The sequence below is a fragment of the Littorina saxatilis genome, unplaced genomic scaffold, assembly GCF_037325665.1.
Source record: "Littorina saxatilis isolate snail1 unplaced genomic scaffold, US_GU_Lsax_2.0 scaffold_579, whole genome shotgun sequence".
NCBI lineage: Eukaryota > Metazoa > Mollusca > Gastropoda > Littorinimorpha > Littorinidae > Littorina > Littorina saxatilis.
In genome coordinates this window covers 1-15,403 of record NW_027126529.1, presented here as the reverse complement: position 1 = coordinate 15,403, position 15,403 = coordinate 1, and the positions used below count along the sequence as shown (strand labels likewise).

At 40.6% G+C, this 15,403-nt stretch overlaps 1 protein-coding gene across 3 annotated transcripts in view; it reads left to right on the top strand.

The window, feature by feature from the left end:
• LOC138954962 (phospholipase A and acyltransferase 3-like) overlaps positions 1-15,397 on the top strand; it is a 55,373-nt gene extending 39,976 nt beyond the window's left edge. For all 3 annotated transcript variants that reach the window (XM_070326698.1, XM_070326697.1, XM_070326696.1), the window contains exons 3-4: positions 4,723-4,903; positions 11,759-15,397. In XM_070326698.1, coding sequence (XP_070182799.1) covers positions 4,723-4,903; positions 11,759-11,978 — 401 coding nt within the window. In that variant the 3' untranslated portion in view covers positions 11,979-15,397. The remainder of the gene's footprint in view (positions 1-4,722; positions 4,904-11,758) is intronic.
• Positions 15,398-15,403: the final 6 nt, after the last annotated feature.

The window sequence follows — 15,403 nt, the reverse complement described above, 5'->3', positions numbered from 1 at the left end:
TTTTGATTTTTTCCTGTGCCTAGTCCTTCCATTGAAGGGTGAATTAGGGAGGTTAAAAATAAAACGGTTAAAACTTGGTATCTGGTGTGCTCCATTATAGGGTCATTTTGTACTGTAAGATTTCCTTTATTGTCAGATCTCTTGCCCCAGCCAGCGAGCCTAGGGCCAACATTGTGTCATCAGGTTTGATGGGGGTGATATTTAGCTTTGTGATGGAGTTGTAGATTGTGGTTAGTGAGTCTATCAGTGCGTTTGGGTTTTGTTGTTGTTTTGTCTGCATCATAAAAATCAAAGTTTGTTCCAAGAATGCTTGGAGTTCTGATTGCTCTTGTGGGACGTGTTTCTTTGTGGTGTAGATTTTCTGTATGAGTGTCTGCGCTAATTCTTCTTCTGCTTTACGTCTCTCTGCTTGGATCTTGCTAAGTATCCCCTCCTCCACTTCTTTCATGACCCTAGTGAGAATTTGTGTAGTGAGGTCGTCTTTCTGCGTCTCCGTGTACGGGAGTGTTTGTTTTGGTTCTGTATTGGTGTACTGTTCTGTCTGTGTGTGTGTGTCTTTCGGGTGTTTTTGTTTGATGTTTGGCTTAAGGGTTCTGGGTTTAGGTCGGGGGCGCGGCCGTTGGGAGAAAGGCGGTATCGCCGCCTCACCGTCTATCGACTCTAGTAGGGGGGCGTGGTCTATCGCCTGGTCGTGATTTTCGTAGCAGACGACGGTTTATAGGCAGTCAAAAGCCATCGCTAGAGTTCTTATGAATCACATTCGGTTTTTTTCGTGAAAAGTCAGAGGTACATAACGTGCTATTGCAGATAAGCTCACAGCGAGCCCCATTCAAATTACAAACTGACGACTGCATTGTGAAAAAGGGAAACTGGATCACACGGGTTCACGATGGCTTAGGGGTAAGATAAACCACGCAAAAATAAATTCTTTGAAAATTGCTCGCTCTTTACGTAGGGCACCTAGGATGTTCCCGTTTGGTGAGCGTTCAAATGGAAGGGTGTTTGTACTGTGTGTAAAAGCCTGGCAGTATCTGTGATGGTTTACGGGAGGCTTACTGTGCCTTTAACATTTCTTACATACTGCTTGACTAAAATCTTTACAAACATTGACTATATTCTATACAAGAAACACTTAACAAGGGTAAAAGGAGAAACAGAATCCGTTATTCGCCTCTTACGACATGCTGGGGAGCATCGGGTAAATTCTTCCCCCTAACCCGCGGGGGGTCTACTCACCAACAAATTAGATGATACTAGCAATGAAACGGATACTTCCTGGAACATTAACTACTAAACTGATACATTCTGTTTGTTAGATTTTCTATTTCAGTTGTTGTTGAATTAGCCTTTTCATTTTCAAGAACATAACTCGATAGAGAAAGACAGAAATTGTACCCAGAGCTTTAGAAAGATCATTCTGATAGTGACAAATCTAATCGAAATAGCTTAACTTGTACATACTCTTGTTCACTCACACATAGGCCACACATAGTGCATGTACAGTACTAAGATTAAAGGTTTAAAAGTTCATCAAATTAAACCTGGAAAGTCACTGACGGACAAGCGCTGCTTTTGCCAACTTTGGGCGCCCGCGTTTCCGCTTTTGGCCGATGGGTATCATCTTCGCTTGGGATGGAGCTTCAGATACTTTGAGTCTGATTTCACATCCCAAAGAGTGCTTGCAAATGTTGCCCTTGAGAAATCCTGGGCAGTTGCACCTGAACTGGTCAGAGTCTGGGTCAATTGTGACCTTCCAGATGGCATGTCTACAGGCAGCAAAGTCATCGAAATCTGCCCATGAGGCAGATTGGTTCTTTTCTTCAACATCCCTGATGGCTGTAGCTAACTCCTTGTCTAAGGTTGAGGATGCGACGTAGATCAAGTTGCCTGCCTTCAGCGACTCCCTAGGCGGATGAGGCCCACTGATAAGCCTCCGTCCACAATTTGAGATCACGCTTGGGGACATCCTGCACAGGGATTTTGGGCTCATCTCCATCTCTACCTGGGGCTCTCTCGGCAGACCAGTTCTTCACAATGTCTTGCTCAACAACAGCGAGGAATCTGGACAACTCCAATCTTTCACGAATGGTATTCTGCCTCTTGATTTGCATGTTGGTGGATTCCAGGGAATTGTTGGTTGAGGGGTGATCAATGGCATATCCCTCGTACCAGGTGATGTTCTGATCGAGCCATGAGCTCTCAAAATATTCGATGAAGGAAACCACTCCTTCTTCCTCTGATGCCTTCGACTTCCTAAGGAACAGAGCTGCGGCTTGGAGGAACGAATCATCATCAGGACACGTTTGGAGAATGCATATGTCTGCCCTGACCTGAGCTCGCAGCTCTTTGTTTATTATTTTGACAAGCTGCTTGTCGGTATTCATTATTACATGAGCCCAGCACACAACTACTTTCTCAGCATCTTGCACAAAAGCCAGTGTGAAGCCGTTCCTGACAGCTCCCGCAGCATCAGCAATGAGGGTAGAGGGTTGGAAATGGAACACACTGTGTGTTGCCAGACTGACACCTGAAATCACTGCAGAGAAGAGGAACTTGAAATCAGCTCTTGTTTCATTGACAGTAACAGCCAGAACCAACGGATAAAATCTCCGAACAGCGTCAGAGTAGCCAGCGATCAAAACAGGGACGCCCTGCCAGATAAGTTTATAAGTCGCGTCAGCATGAACGTTCTTTGACCTCGCCCCCAGCTTCAGTAGACGCTTTGTTGAAACCGCGAGTCGAAAAGATGACTCTCCAGACCCTTCTGCATGACCAGACTCGAAGCCGACGACAAATACCTCATCTTCATCCTCAGGTAAGTCTTGCCTTTTTTCTGCCCAGCTTTCAAGTTCTCCTAATGAAACAGAGTGTCTCCCAAACAGGGTGTTCTTCATCACGGATAGATAGTTCTTGAGCTGAGCGTCTGTTGGCATTTTACACCCTCGATTTCGTAATGCAACAAGGATCGCCCGTGGTTTTTGACCCAATCCTTGAAAAGCTGCTGTATGATGAGTTTCGTGTCCGGATCAATTCCGCGCGTCTTTGGTGCCTGAGAGTGGTCGTGGTCTCCAAACAGGTACAGTACAACTCCGTCATCTTCTGCCTTGTACAGCAGGTACGCATGTGCAGGACAAGGTGCCCCTCTCTTGCATCTGTAGTAGACCTTCTTGCCGTCACTGGTGTGCGTTGTGTTGTACACAGCCCAGTAGTCATTCTGAAACATAAACAGAACTTGCATTTAGAAACCAGCCCTTTGTTACCCCTGTGAACCCCTTCCCCAATGGGTCTCTACATTAGGCCCCCCAAAAAATAGGTGTGGTTAAGGTAACATAGCCCCAAAAAATAGGGTAGGAAGGTAGGCAATCACTTTTTTTTTTAAACTTTTTTATCTAATGTGTACAAATTAAACCTACTTGACAGGGAAATAAGTGTGCGACTCGAGCGCTTTCGCTTTCATTGCGTTTTCTGCACTCGGTTTTTTGTTGTTTTTTTTCTTTTTTTTGACAAATGTAAAAAAAAGTTACAGGGTCGGCCCCTAAAAATAGGGTAGGTCGGGTTACCGTAACCACACCTATTTTTTGTTTAGGCCTTTGCGAAGTTGTTAAACAACTAGACAATGTATTATTACCCCATGGCATCGTGATTATTCCTACCAAATCGGGTGAAACAGAGCTTACAAAATACTGACAAACGGAGAGATATACATGTGACAGGCTTCGGTTCCCAAAACATAGTTGTTCCCAGTCAAACCGGGAGCACACAAAAGTCACAAAGTGACAAGAGGATATAATGTGAAAACACTATACTAACCAGCTTCATGTAGTCTGCAGCTTCCTTGCAGTTGTCAAACTGTGATTCTTTTGTGTAGACTCTCCCAGCTCCACGTTGCCTTTGTTGTGGAGGCTGTTCAGGTTCCGAATCTTCAGATGATTCTTGTGTGATTGGTACCACTATTTCAAACTCCATAGTTGGTGTGTTGATGCTAGGTCAGTCATAAATACAATGGCAAGATCTCGAAGGAATTATACATTCTTCATGAGAAGATGTCAAGAATTCACACTGGTTCAACAATCAAAAAACTGAAAAATACTGCCACTGAAAATTACTCAAGAAAATCAACATTGACCATAATTCACCTGGTGTCAACATTGATCATAACTCACCCAGTGCAATTGTGTGATGAATGGCCATACATTGTACGCAGTTAGTGAAAACTACTCAAGAAAATCAACATTGACCATTCATCCATTCTTTGTAGCTATTTTGTTGTTGAAAACGTCTAATGTGTTGCTCAAAGTGGCTACTCAACTGCTGAGCGTATTGTTTGTTGCTGAAGTGTATTCATTGTTGGTGAATCATCCATTCAGTTGCTGGTTTATTTTTATTGTTGTGGATTCAGCTTTTCTGTTGGTAATTAAAATTTCTTTTTCTGGAAGCATCTATTTATGTGGTGAAAGCGGCTAATTATGTGATTTGTCTGTCTAATTTGAGGGACCATTAAATACAAGCCCTAAAACAGAACAGCTCATCGTCAACCACTCGGGCATGTCCACAAAAGAAACAATGAAAAACAATCCCCCTTTTTGTCGGTTGTGTAATTGCGCAATCCAAAAACGTTAATGTGTATTGCCTGCTTGATTCAGTACCTTCAACCTGTTAATGTAACTGTGGGATCACACTTCAAAGGATTGCCAAAAACACATTATATCATCCTTTTCACAGGGGATGGTAAAATCATCCACAGAACAGACGCTGGGTTTGATCCAGCAGCGTGGGTACCCGCCATTTCCAGCCCCTCTGGTGTTGAAAGCCATAAGGCAAAGATCAGACGAGATCCGCTACTTAACCCTATCTTCGCTGACTACGGATACGAAATCGATAATATGCACGACTCCAAGTACTCGTAAGTATCTTCTTGTTGGTTGTTGGTTGTTGTTGTTGTTGTTGTTGTTGTGTGCAGCGAGATTTCAACACAACTTGCCCAGCAGATTAAAAACTGTGATAATGTCTAGCAAGAAAACTCTCGTATCGCCCCAAGGGCTATACAGTTCAGGCTGGTGGTTGTAATGTGGCCACACACCAGGAATACCTTAGAAATAAACGTCTGAGCGCTCAGTTACTAAAATGGAAAACGGTTGTGTTTTGAGTGGGCATTCCAGACTGTAATTCTCATTGTGACGCCTTTTTGTGTCAGTCATAGTTTTCCTCCTACCTTTGGCCCTGAGAGTGCATAGATATGAAGATTTACTACAGAGCTACGGAGTTCGTTTTGGGTGTTGAACAGATGACAACACACACGAGGAAGGTCTTAGAATTAGTATTTGAGTGTTCTAATTTCCAAATCTAAATGCTGTGTTTGGTAGTCTTTTCAGACGATGATGTTCTCCAACGGCCAGTGTATTTGTTTATGTGATGAGAAGCGTTTTGGCGCTGTACTGCACGAGATGTGCATGCGTTTGCTAGCCTGAAGGTTTGACTTCCTCAATCCAAAGGTTTAATCTGCTTTGAAAGATGGGTATCTATGAAAACAAAATAAAGTATGATGACGAACGGAAATCCGGACTCTTGACACAGAGGATTTGGGCGAAGCAAACTGTTCGCTGATTAAATTTAATTTAATCATTGAAGCATAATTTCTGAGCTGTTCTGAGCAAAGCATTGCAGGTGTTTCTAAATTACAGTACAGTGAATATCCCTTGAGGCGACTTTTTAAGGTCCAAATCGTCTAAAAACTTTCCATAATGGCGCCTTAGGTGTAGTAAGTTTAACATATGCGTTTTTATAGGTGCTATCTCTCCATTATTTCAAAAACTGCCTTTGATGACGTAATATCCGTCTTAAACAAAAAATATTTGCGAAGGCCGGCACAGTGACGGCCACATTTGTACATCCCCCTTTATTCGAGTCAGGGGCGGATTACATCATTTTTGAGAGGGGGGGGGGGGGTCAAAGCGTTTAGTTGAGGGCGCGAAGGGGGGTCCGGGGGCATGACCCACCCCCCCCCCCCCCCTCAAAAATGATGTAATCCGCCCCTGACTCGAATAAAGGGGGATGTACAAAATGTCAGGGTCACCTTAATCACAGGCTTATAACTCAAGTTTTCGCTCTTTTCTAAAACGGTTTGTTTGTTTTGTTTTGTTTATTTGTTGCTTAACGTCCAGCCGACTACGCAGAGCCATATCAGGACGAGGAAGGGGGGGATGAAGGGGGCCACTTGTCAAGCGATTCCTGTTTACAAATGCACTAACCCATTACTTGTGTCCCAGCAGGCTTTAGTAAAACTAAATTAATACCTACTGGAAGATTACCAGTTTCCAGTATGTTAAAATAGGCTTAACCTATCTACTGCTGGACTTACATCAGAACACTAACAGATTAAACTATACATGAATCGCGAGACAAGCGGCAAGAGAAGAGATTTTTGGAAAAAATACAGGTGAATGAGCAAGAAGGCAGAAAAAAGAAAAGAATTCATGAAGAAAAAGAGAGCATGACAGGAAAGAGGAACCAAAAATCTATGGCAATCCGAATGGTGCAAAAGTCCCTTTTAGCTCTTGATGTCTAAATAACACATTATTTAGCTAAATAACGCGTTATTTAGCTAAACAATGCTTTATTTAGCTATATCATGCATTATTTAGCTAAATAATGCATTGTTTAAATTAAACAATGCATTATTTACAGATACAGAAAAAAGAGAGCCCAGAGCACTAAATAATGCATTGTTTAGCATAAATAAGAGATTGTGTTTGTAAATAACTCAATATTTATAAATAATTACGCGTTTTCTCTAAACAATATATTATATGTAAATAAAGTGTTATTTAAATAAATAAAATATTATTTAGATAAATAAAATATTATTTATCTAAATAAAATATTATTTAGATAAATAAAATATTATATGTAAATAAAATATTATTTATCTAAATAAAATATTATTTATCTAAATAAAATATTATTTAGATAAATAATTTATTATTTAGATAAATAATTTATTATTTAGATAAATAATTTATTATTTAGATAAATAATTTATTATTTACTGTTTTTGCCTTGAAATAGTATTATTACACTAAATAATGCTTTATATAGCTATATAATAGGTTTCCGCTATATAATTCATGATTTGGTAAATAATACATTATATACCGTAAATAAAATATTATATACCGTAAACAATTCATTGTTTAGCGCATCGCGAAGCCGTTTTTTCTCTTGTTGTTTTTTTCCACGTGTTTCCGTGGATCCACGAGAGCTCTGTTGATTCTCAAACTGACCAATCAGACAACTAGCATCTGTACACTAATTAAAGTCCCATTGTTGAGTGTGACGAAAACTCGTGGTGACGATTTTAAAACATGTTGGGTCACGCATGGTCCAATCTTACATGGTCCAATCTTACATGGTCCAACCTTACATGGTCCAACCTTACATGGTCTAATCTTACATGGTCCAACCTTACATGGTCCAACCTTACATGGTCCAATCTTACATGGTCCAATCTTGCATGGTCCAATCTTGCATGGTCCAACCTTACATGGTCCAATCTTACATGGTCCAACCTTACATGGTCCAATCTTACATGGTCCAATCTTACATGGTCCAACCTTACATGGTTCAACCTTACATGGTCCAATCTTACATGGTCCAATCTTGCATGGTCCAATCTTACATGGTCCAACCTTGCATGGTCCAACCTTGCATGGTCCAATCTTACATGGTCCAACCTTACATGGTCCAACCTTACATGGTCCAACCTTACATGGTCCAATCTTACATGGTCCAACCTTACATGGTCCAACCTTACATGGTCCAACCTTACATGGTCCAATCTTACATGGTCCAATCTTGCATGGTCCAATCTTGCATGGTCCAACCTTGCATGGTCCAATCTTACATGGTCCAACCTTACATGGTCCAACCTTACATGGTCCAACCTTACATGGTCCAATCTTACATGGTCCAATCTTGCATGGTCCAATCTTACATGGTCCAACCTTGCATGGTCCAACCTTGCATGGTCCAATCTTACATGGTCCAATCTTACATGGTCCAACCTTACATGGTCCAACCTTACATGGTCCAACCTTACATGGTCCAATCTTACATGGTCCAACCTTACATGGTCCAACCTTGCATGGTCCAATCTTACATGGTCCAACCTTACATGGTCCAACCTTACATGGTCCAATCTTACATGGTCCAACCTTACATGGTCCAACCTTACATGGTCCAACCTTACATGGTCCAATCTTGCATGGTCCAACCTTACATGGTCCAACCTTGCATGGTCCAACCTTACATGGTCCAACCTTACATGGTCCAACCTTACATGGTCCAATCTTACATGGTCCAACCTTACATGGTCCAATCTTACATGGTCCAATCTTACATGGTCCAACCTTACATGGTTCAACCTTACATGGTCCAATCTTACATGGTCCAATCTTGCATGGTCCAATCTTACATGGTCCAACCTTGCATGGTCCAACCTTGCATGGTCCAATCTTACATGGTCCAACCTTACATGGTCCAACCTTACATGGTCCAACCTTACATGGTCCAATCTTACATGGTCCAACCTTACATGGTCCAACCTTACATGGTCCAATCTTACATGGTCCAATCTTGCATGGTCCAATCTTGCATGGTCCAACCTTGCATGGTCCAATCTTACATGGTCCAACCTTACATGGTCCAACCTTACATGGTCCAACCTTGCATGGTCCAATCTTACATGGTCCAACCTTACATGGTCCAACCTTGCATGATCCAATCTTACATGGTCCAATAATATATATGGACCATGTAAGATTGGACCATGTAAGGTTGGACCATGTAAGATTGGACCATGTAAGGTTGGACCATGCAAGATTGGACCATGTAAGGTTGGACCATGTAAGATTGGACCATGCAAGGTTGGACCATGTAAGGTTGGACCATGTAAGATTGGACCATGCAAGGTTGGACCATGCAAGGTTGGACCATGTAAGATTGGACCATGCAAGATTGGACCATGTAAGGTTGAACCATGTAAGGTTGGACCATGTAAGGTTGGACCATGTAAGGTTGGACCATGTAAGGTTGGACCATGTAAGGTTGGACCATGCAAGATTGGACCATGTAAGATTGGACCATGTAAGGTTGGACCATGTAAGGTTGGACCATGTAAGATTGGACCATGTAAGGTTGGACCATGTAAGGTTGGACCATGTAAGATTGGACCATGCAAGGTTGGACCATGTAAGATTGGACCATGCAAGATTGGACCATGTAAGATTGGACCATGTAAGGTTGAACCATGTAAGGTTGGACCATGTAAGATTGGACCATGTAAGATTGGACCATGTAAGGTTGGACCATGTAAGGTTGGACCATGTAAGATTGGACCATGTAAGGTTGGACCATGCAAGATTGGACCATGCAAGATTGGACCATGTAAGATTGGACCATGTAAGGTTGGACCATGTAAGGTTGGACCATGTAAGATTGGACCATGTAAGGTTGGACCATGTAAGGTTGGACCATGTAAGATTGGACCATGTAAGATTGGACCATGTAAGGTTGGACCATGTAAGATTGGACCATGTAAGGTTGGACCATGTAAGATTGGACCATGTAAGGTTGGACCATGTAAGATTGGACCATGCAAGGTTGGACCATGCAAGGTTGGACCATGTAAGATTGGACCATGCAAGATTGGACCATGTAAGATTGGACCATGTAAGGTTGGACCATGTAAGGTTGGACCATGTAAGGTTGGACCATGTAAGGTTGGACCATGTAAGATTGGACCATGTAAGATTGGACCATGCAAGGTTGGACCATGCAAGGTTGGACCATGCAAGGTTGGACCATGTAAGATTGGACCATGCAAGATTGGACCATGTAAGATTGGACCATGTAAGGTTGAACCATGTAAGGTTGGACCATGTAAGATTGGACCATGTAAGATTGGACCATGTAAGGTTGGACCATGTAAGGTTGGACCATGTAAGATTGGACCATGTAAGATTGGACCATGCGTGACCCAACATGTTTTAAAATCGTCACCACGAGTTTTCGTCACACTCAACAATGGGACTTTAATTAGTGTACAGATGCTAGTTGTCTGATTGGTCAGTTTGAGAATCAACAGAGCTCTCGTGGATCCACGGAAACACGTGGAAAAAAACAACAAGAGAAAAAACGGCTTCGCGATGCGCTAAACAATGAATTGTTTACGGTATATAATATTTTATTTACGGTATATAATGTATTATTTACCAAATCATGAATTATATAGCGGAAACCTATTATATAGCTATATAAAGCATTATTTAGTGTAATAATACTATTTCAAGGCAAAAACAGTAAATAATAAATTATTTATCTAAATAATAAATTATTTATCTAAATAATAAATTATTTATCTAAATAATATTTTATTTAGATAAATAATATTTTATTTAGATAAATAATATTTTATTTACATATAATATTTTATTTATCTAAATAATATTTTATTTAGATAAATAATATTTTATTTATCTAAATAATATTTTATTTATTTAAATAACACTTTATTTACATATAATATATTGTTTAGAGAAAACGCGTAATTATTTATAAATAATGAGTTATTTACAAACACAATCTCTTATTTATGCTAAACAATGCATTATTTAGTGCTCTGGGCTCTCTTTTTTCTGTATCTGTAAATAATGCATTGTTTAATTTAAACAATGCATTATTTAGCTAAATAATGCATGATATAGCTAAATAAAGCATTGTTTAGCTAAATAACGCGTTATTTAGCTAAATAATGTGTTATTTAGACATCAAGAGCTAAAAGGGACTTTTGCACCATTCGGATTGCCATAAAAATCTACCTAACAGCAAACTAGAAAGCTCCTGCGGTTCCAAAAACAGGAGGGGCCTTTAATTTCATAACCGCAGTGCCCCACTGCGGGATCTAAAACGGTTTTCACCACTGGATAGAGCATAAACAACTCTTTAGGAAAATGTAAAAAATTAATATGAAAATCATGCAAAGGTGACATGCGACTCATTCCGTGGTGGAGGGTCACAAATTTGGATCAAAACAAGGTAAATTGACGAATCTTGTGCAACCTTAGCCAACACAATTACCCAACTACTTTCCAAAACCGTCATTAAAAAGACAAAGGCCGGCTCCTAGGGGGGTCCGGGGGTATGCCACCCTGGACAATTTGGATAAAAACAAGGAAAATGGAGCAATCTGGTGCAATCTGAGTTATCTTTTTTTTCCATTTTCAATGTTGGTTGTTGTTGGGTTTTTTTTTGGGGGGGAGGGGGCTAGGAGGGGCGTTCCGGAAACCCCGAAATCTCCCCCTTGATCCGCCCCTGGAGAATGTATAGATTTGTTTGTTTGTTTGTTTGCTTGTTAGTCCGCACTTAGATCTCTGGTGTTTATGGGTCGATCGAGCTAAACATTTGATTTGTGGATTGGAAGTGAGATGGATGCAGCAAAACTTAGGTTATTACCTATAGTGAAAAAGGGGATATGTGCTTTACACGCCTCACACACATTTTTGTGTAATCTCTTGACTCATAGAAAGAGAGATAGGAGGGAGGGGGTGAACAGATAGAGGTTTTGTGAGACTCGGCTTTCGTATCATGGATTTTAATTTGTCCGGAACAAATACACAATATAAACGATAATTGATTGCTCGGATGTGGGTATGCTGACGGGCTTGTTGGCATGACTGATTAACAGATTTACTGTTAATTGCAGGCCTCTGTCGCCACAAAAAATTGTCCAGGAAGCAGAAACTTTGCTTGGCGAGCTTGGATACAACATTTTCTCGAAGAACTGCGAGCATTTCGTCACCTGGTGTCGTTACGGCAAGAACATCCGCTGTCAACAGATTACACGAACACTTCAGAAAGTGGGAGATATTATCGTTGAGGCAGGTAAAACTGTAGTCCTTGGCACGGCACGGTGTGTCTACTGATTTGGTTCATACAACCGATGTCCCCGTTTCCGTTCATACAGCGTTATTTTTGACACTTGCTTGGGGAAAAACGTGGTGGTAAGTCGTGTGGGCAGCGCGCTTTTGTGATAGTGCAAGAATAAGGTAGCTAATTGGATGGGCTATGTGTACGATAAGTATCAAGGAGCTAGTAATCCTCGTGATAACACACGCGGGCCGAACGTGGCAGAATTGCTTGATTTTTGTAACATTTTCTTGTTTTTTCTCGCTCTATTATCGAATCATCTGACCCCTGATTTGCACATGATCACCAAAACCATTGCCTGTTACGACATTTCGCTTGAACAAAAGTTTATAGAAACCCATGGCTTTTGTACAATCACTTGTCTTTTGAAAACATGCAGATTCCGTTCGTACACTATGTTTCCGTTTGTACAAAAGTGCATGTTTCCGTTCGCACGAACAGCGTTTCCGTTCATACACATTCGTTAGATCGGAGTGAAATTGGCCCCCACTACAAGTTCTGTGTGTTTCAATGGTTGTCAGATAGCACAAAGTACGATTGCGTGTGATATTGGACCTATGTGAACCATAAGATGAATTGAATTTGCAAAAAAATTATCATGTCACACGCTTTCCTTCTTTGCCACTACTAAAGCAAACGTGTGCAAGATTGTATGTTACACGCTTTAGGAGCATGGCAAGAACGGATTCAAACTCAAAATCGTCCCTCCAAAAGACAAACAATTAACACACGACTTTTATTTCTCCTGCTGTTATCGTTTCTTCTCTTTACACATTCTTCAACGCTCAGAATACTGAAAACGGCATCCCAGACGACAGTACTGTTTCCATACGCGAATTTAGCTGCCCTTGGAAAGTGGCTAGCTCAGGAGGCCTGCTCCTGTGTTTAGGTTTGTCAAGCTTGAGTACACAAAACGTGTTTGTTCTCTCCTCTGTTGAAGCTGTGAGACATAAATGCTTTTCCGACTTGGTCGTGTGACAGAGTTTTCTTCCACACTCGATTAGCTGATGTCTAACTCAGCCTGACGACTTCGTTAGACAATCAACGTAATCTCGTGTGGAAGAAAACGTCTGTCACACGACAAAGTCGGAATAGCAGGTAATGTATCAATTGGACATTGGATTTCCCTTCTTCGAGCCATGTGACGTCAGAGGCCTACAAAACTTCATATTTTGGCGTTTCAGGTTGACCAAAACTTCAAAGGAACTACAAAACACACGTCATGTGTTTGATTGCATGTGTGTGTGCTCGTTCAATCGTCAAAACAACAACAAAGTCAGTACATGACGTGTGTTTTGTAGTTACACCCCCGGTATAGGGGTGTGTATAGGATTCGGTCGATGTGTTTGTTTGTTTGTTTGTGTGTTTGTGTGTTTGTGTTCGCATATAGATCTCAAGAATGAACGGACCGATCGTCACCAAACTTGGTGAACAGGTTCTATACATTCCTGAGACGGTCCTTACAAAAATTGGGACCAGTCAAACACACGGTTAGGGAGTTATTGGTGGATTAAGATTCTACAAGGACTTATAGAGGGACATATTAATGGTCAAAGGGAAATAACCTTCTCAGTTGGTGGCAGTGAGAATGGTAAGGACGGGGGTGTTTTTCCTACCTCGGAGGAATTTCTTGTTCTTTAGGCCAAAAAAAAAAAATGTCTGTTTCTGGTAACATGGCTAAAAAAATAGGGTCGGTAGGTAGGGATTTTTTTTTTTTTTTTTTTTTTTTTAAATTTTTTTTTTTTACCCAAATGTAGACCAATAAAACTAACTTTAAAAATTGCGCAAATTCACTATACATAGAGACAAGACACTCAACACATTTACAAATCGTCAGCGGACTTTCGTTTTCACACGTTTTTGTTGTTCATTTTCTCACCCTGTCCTTTACCACAAAAAAAAAAAAAAAATTTTTTTTTGAGTTTGGAAAAAAAAAGTTTAGGGTCGGCACCGAAATTTAGGGTCGGTCGGGTGACCAGAAACAGACAATTTTTTTTTTTTGGCCTTAAAGTTTCAGTTCGGTCAACCTGAAACGCCAGAATATGAAACTAATGTGTGTGCTCGTTCAATCGTCAAAACAACAACAAAGTCAGTTTCTGAAAGGAATTCGATCGATACATAGAGAATACTGCATGGCTTGCTGTGTCGTACCAGATTTACACGAGTTGTTTTTTTTAAATATTGAACTGCGAGCGAAAGCGAGCTGTTCACTATTTGAAAAAGCAACGAGTGTAACTCTGGTACGACACAGCAAGCCATGTAGTATTCTGTTTATCCTACATACTGTACTTACGTGTATTTTACTGAAAATGTCTTGTAGTCGAGGCAGCTAAAATTAATTGAAGACGCTTGTTTTGGAACCTCAATCTCTTCTAAAGCCTCGTGCAATCTATTACGTCAAAGCAAAGAAACGTCACTCTGAAAGTGTGGCGTGACGTGTTAGTTCTAAAGATTCACCGAGGGTAATTAGCGAGCGCAATTTTTGTTTCTATAATGACGTTTGTCCCGGTGACTTTGGCATCATAAGCAGTGGAAAAACAGGTCCCTGCCAGACTTGCTTGACATGACCTCATTTACATGATGTACACACGTGTGATTTGAACGATTATTATCTCACGGGTGTCTCTCTCACGTATGTAGGATAAATAAATGTTATTTGCGTTTTTGACCAAAATATGCCATTTTACACAGATCTCGACAGTCATTGTTCACCTCGACCGCTATTTCGGTCTCGGAGAACAATGACTGTCTCGATCTGTGTAAAATGTCATATTTTGGTCAAAAACGCAAATAACGTATAATATTTTGTGACTTTGTTAATGTTTAGCACATTTATCCATGAACTCTATAGTTATCTTGTTAGAAAAAGTGACACTTTTTTTCTCGAGAATTGTTTCCCTATTGTGCACAAAAATGGGTCATTAATATGTGTACAAATGTGTCATATTTAATTATCACTTTATACTAGGTGTTTGAATGTTTCGTTATTTTGTTATTTATTCAATTATAGATGTTTTTGTTATTTTTTATCTGTTAGAAAATCTTGTTAGAAAAATCATGTGACCATTTTTTCACAGAGAATTGTTGCCTTTTTTTGTAGAAAACAATATGCATGTGAAGGAAATCACGAATAACACTAACAGGCAAAGTTTGGCAGTGATATCCTCCACGCTTTTAGAGCGCTAACCAGAGATATAGCGTGACCTAGCAAAGTGTGTTGCACGCACTGGGAATTCAGCTCACTGAGAGGAGAGTTGACGTTGTAAATCGCAACTAGGGTATTGTTACACTTTACCACTGTCCTTGGACATTGAGGGGTTGTCCAAGTAATCGGCCGGGAGGACGGAAGCCCGGATAGATGCGACAGTACAGCACTTAACAGGTAAATGGAATAAGCATTCGAATATCGTGAGAGTGTTTA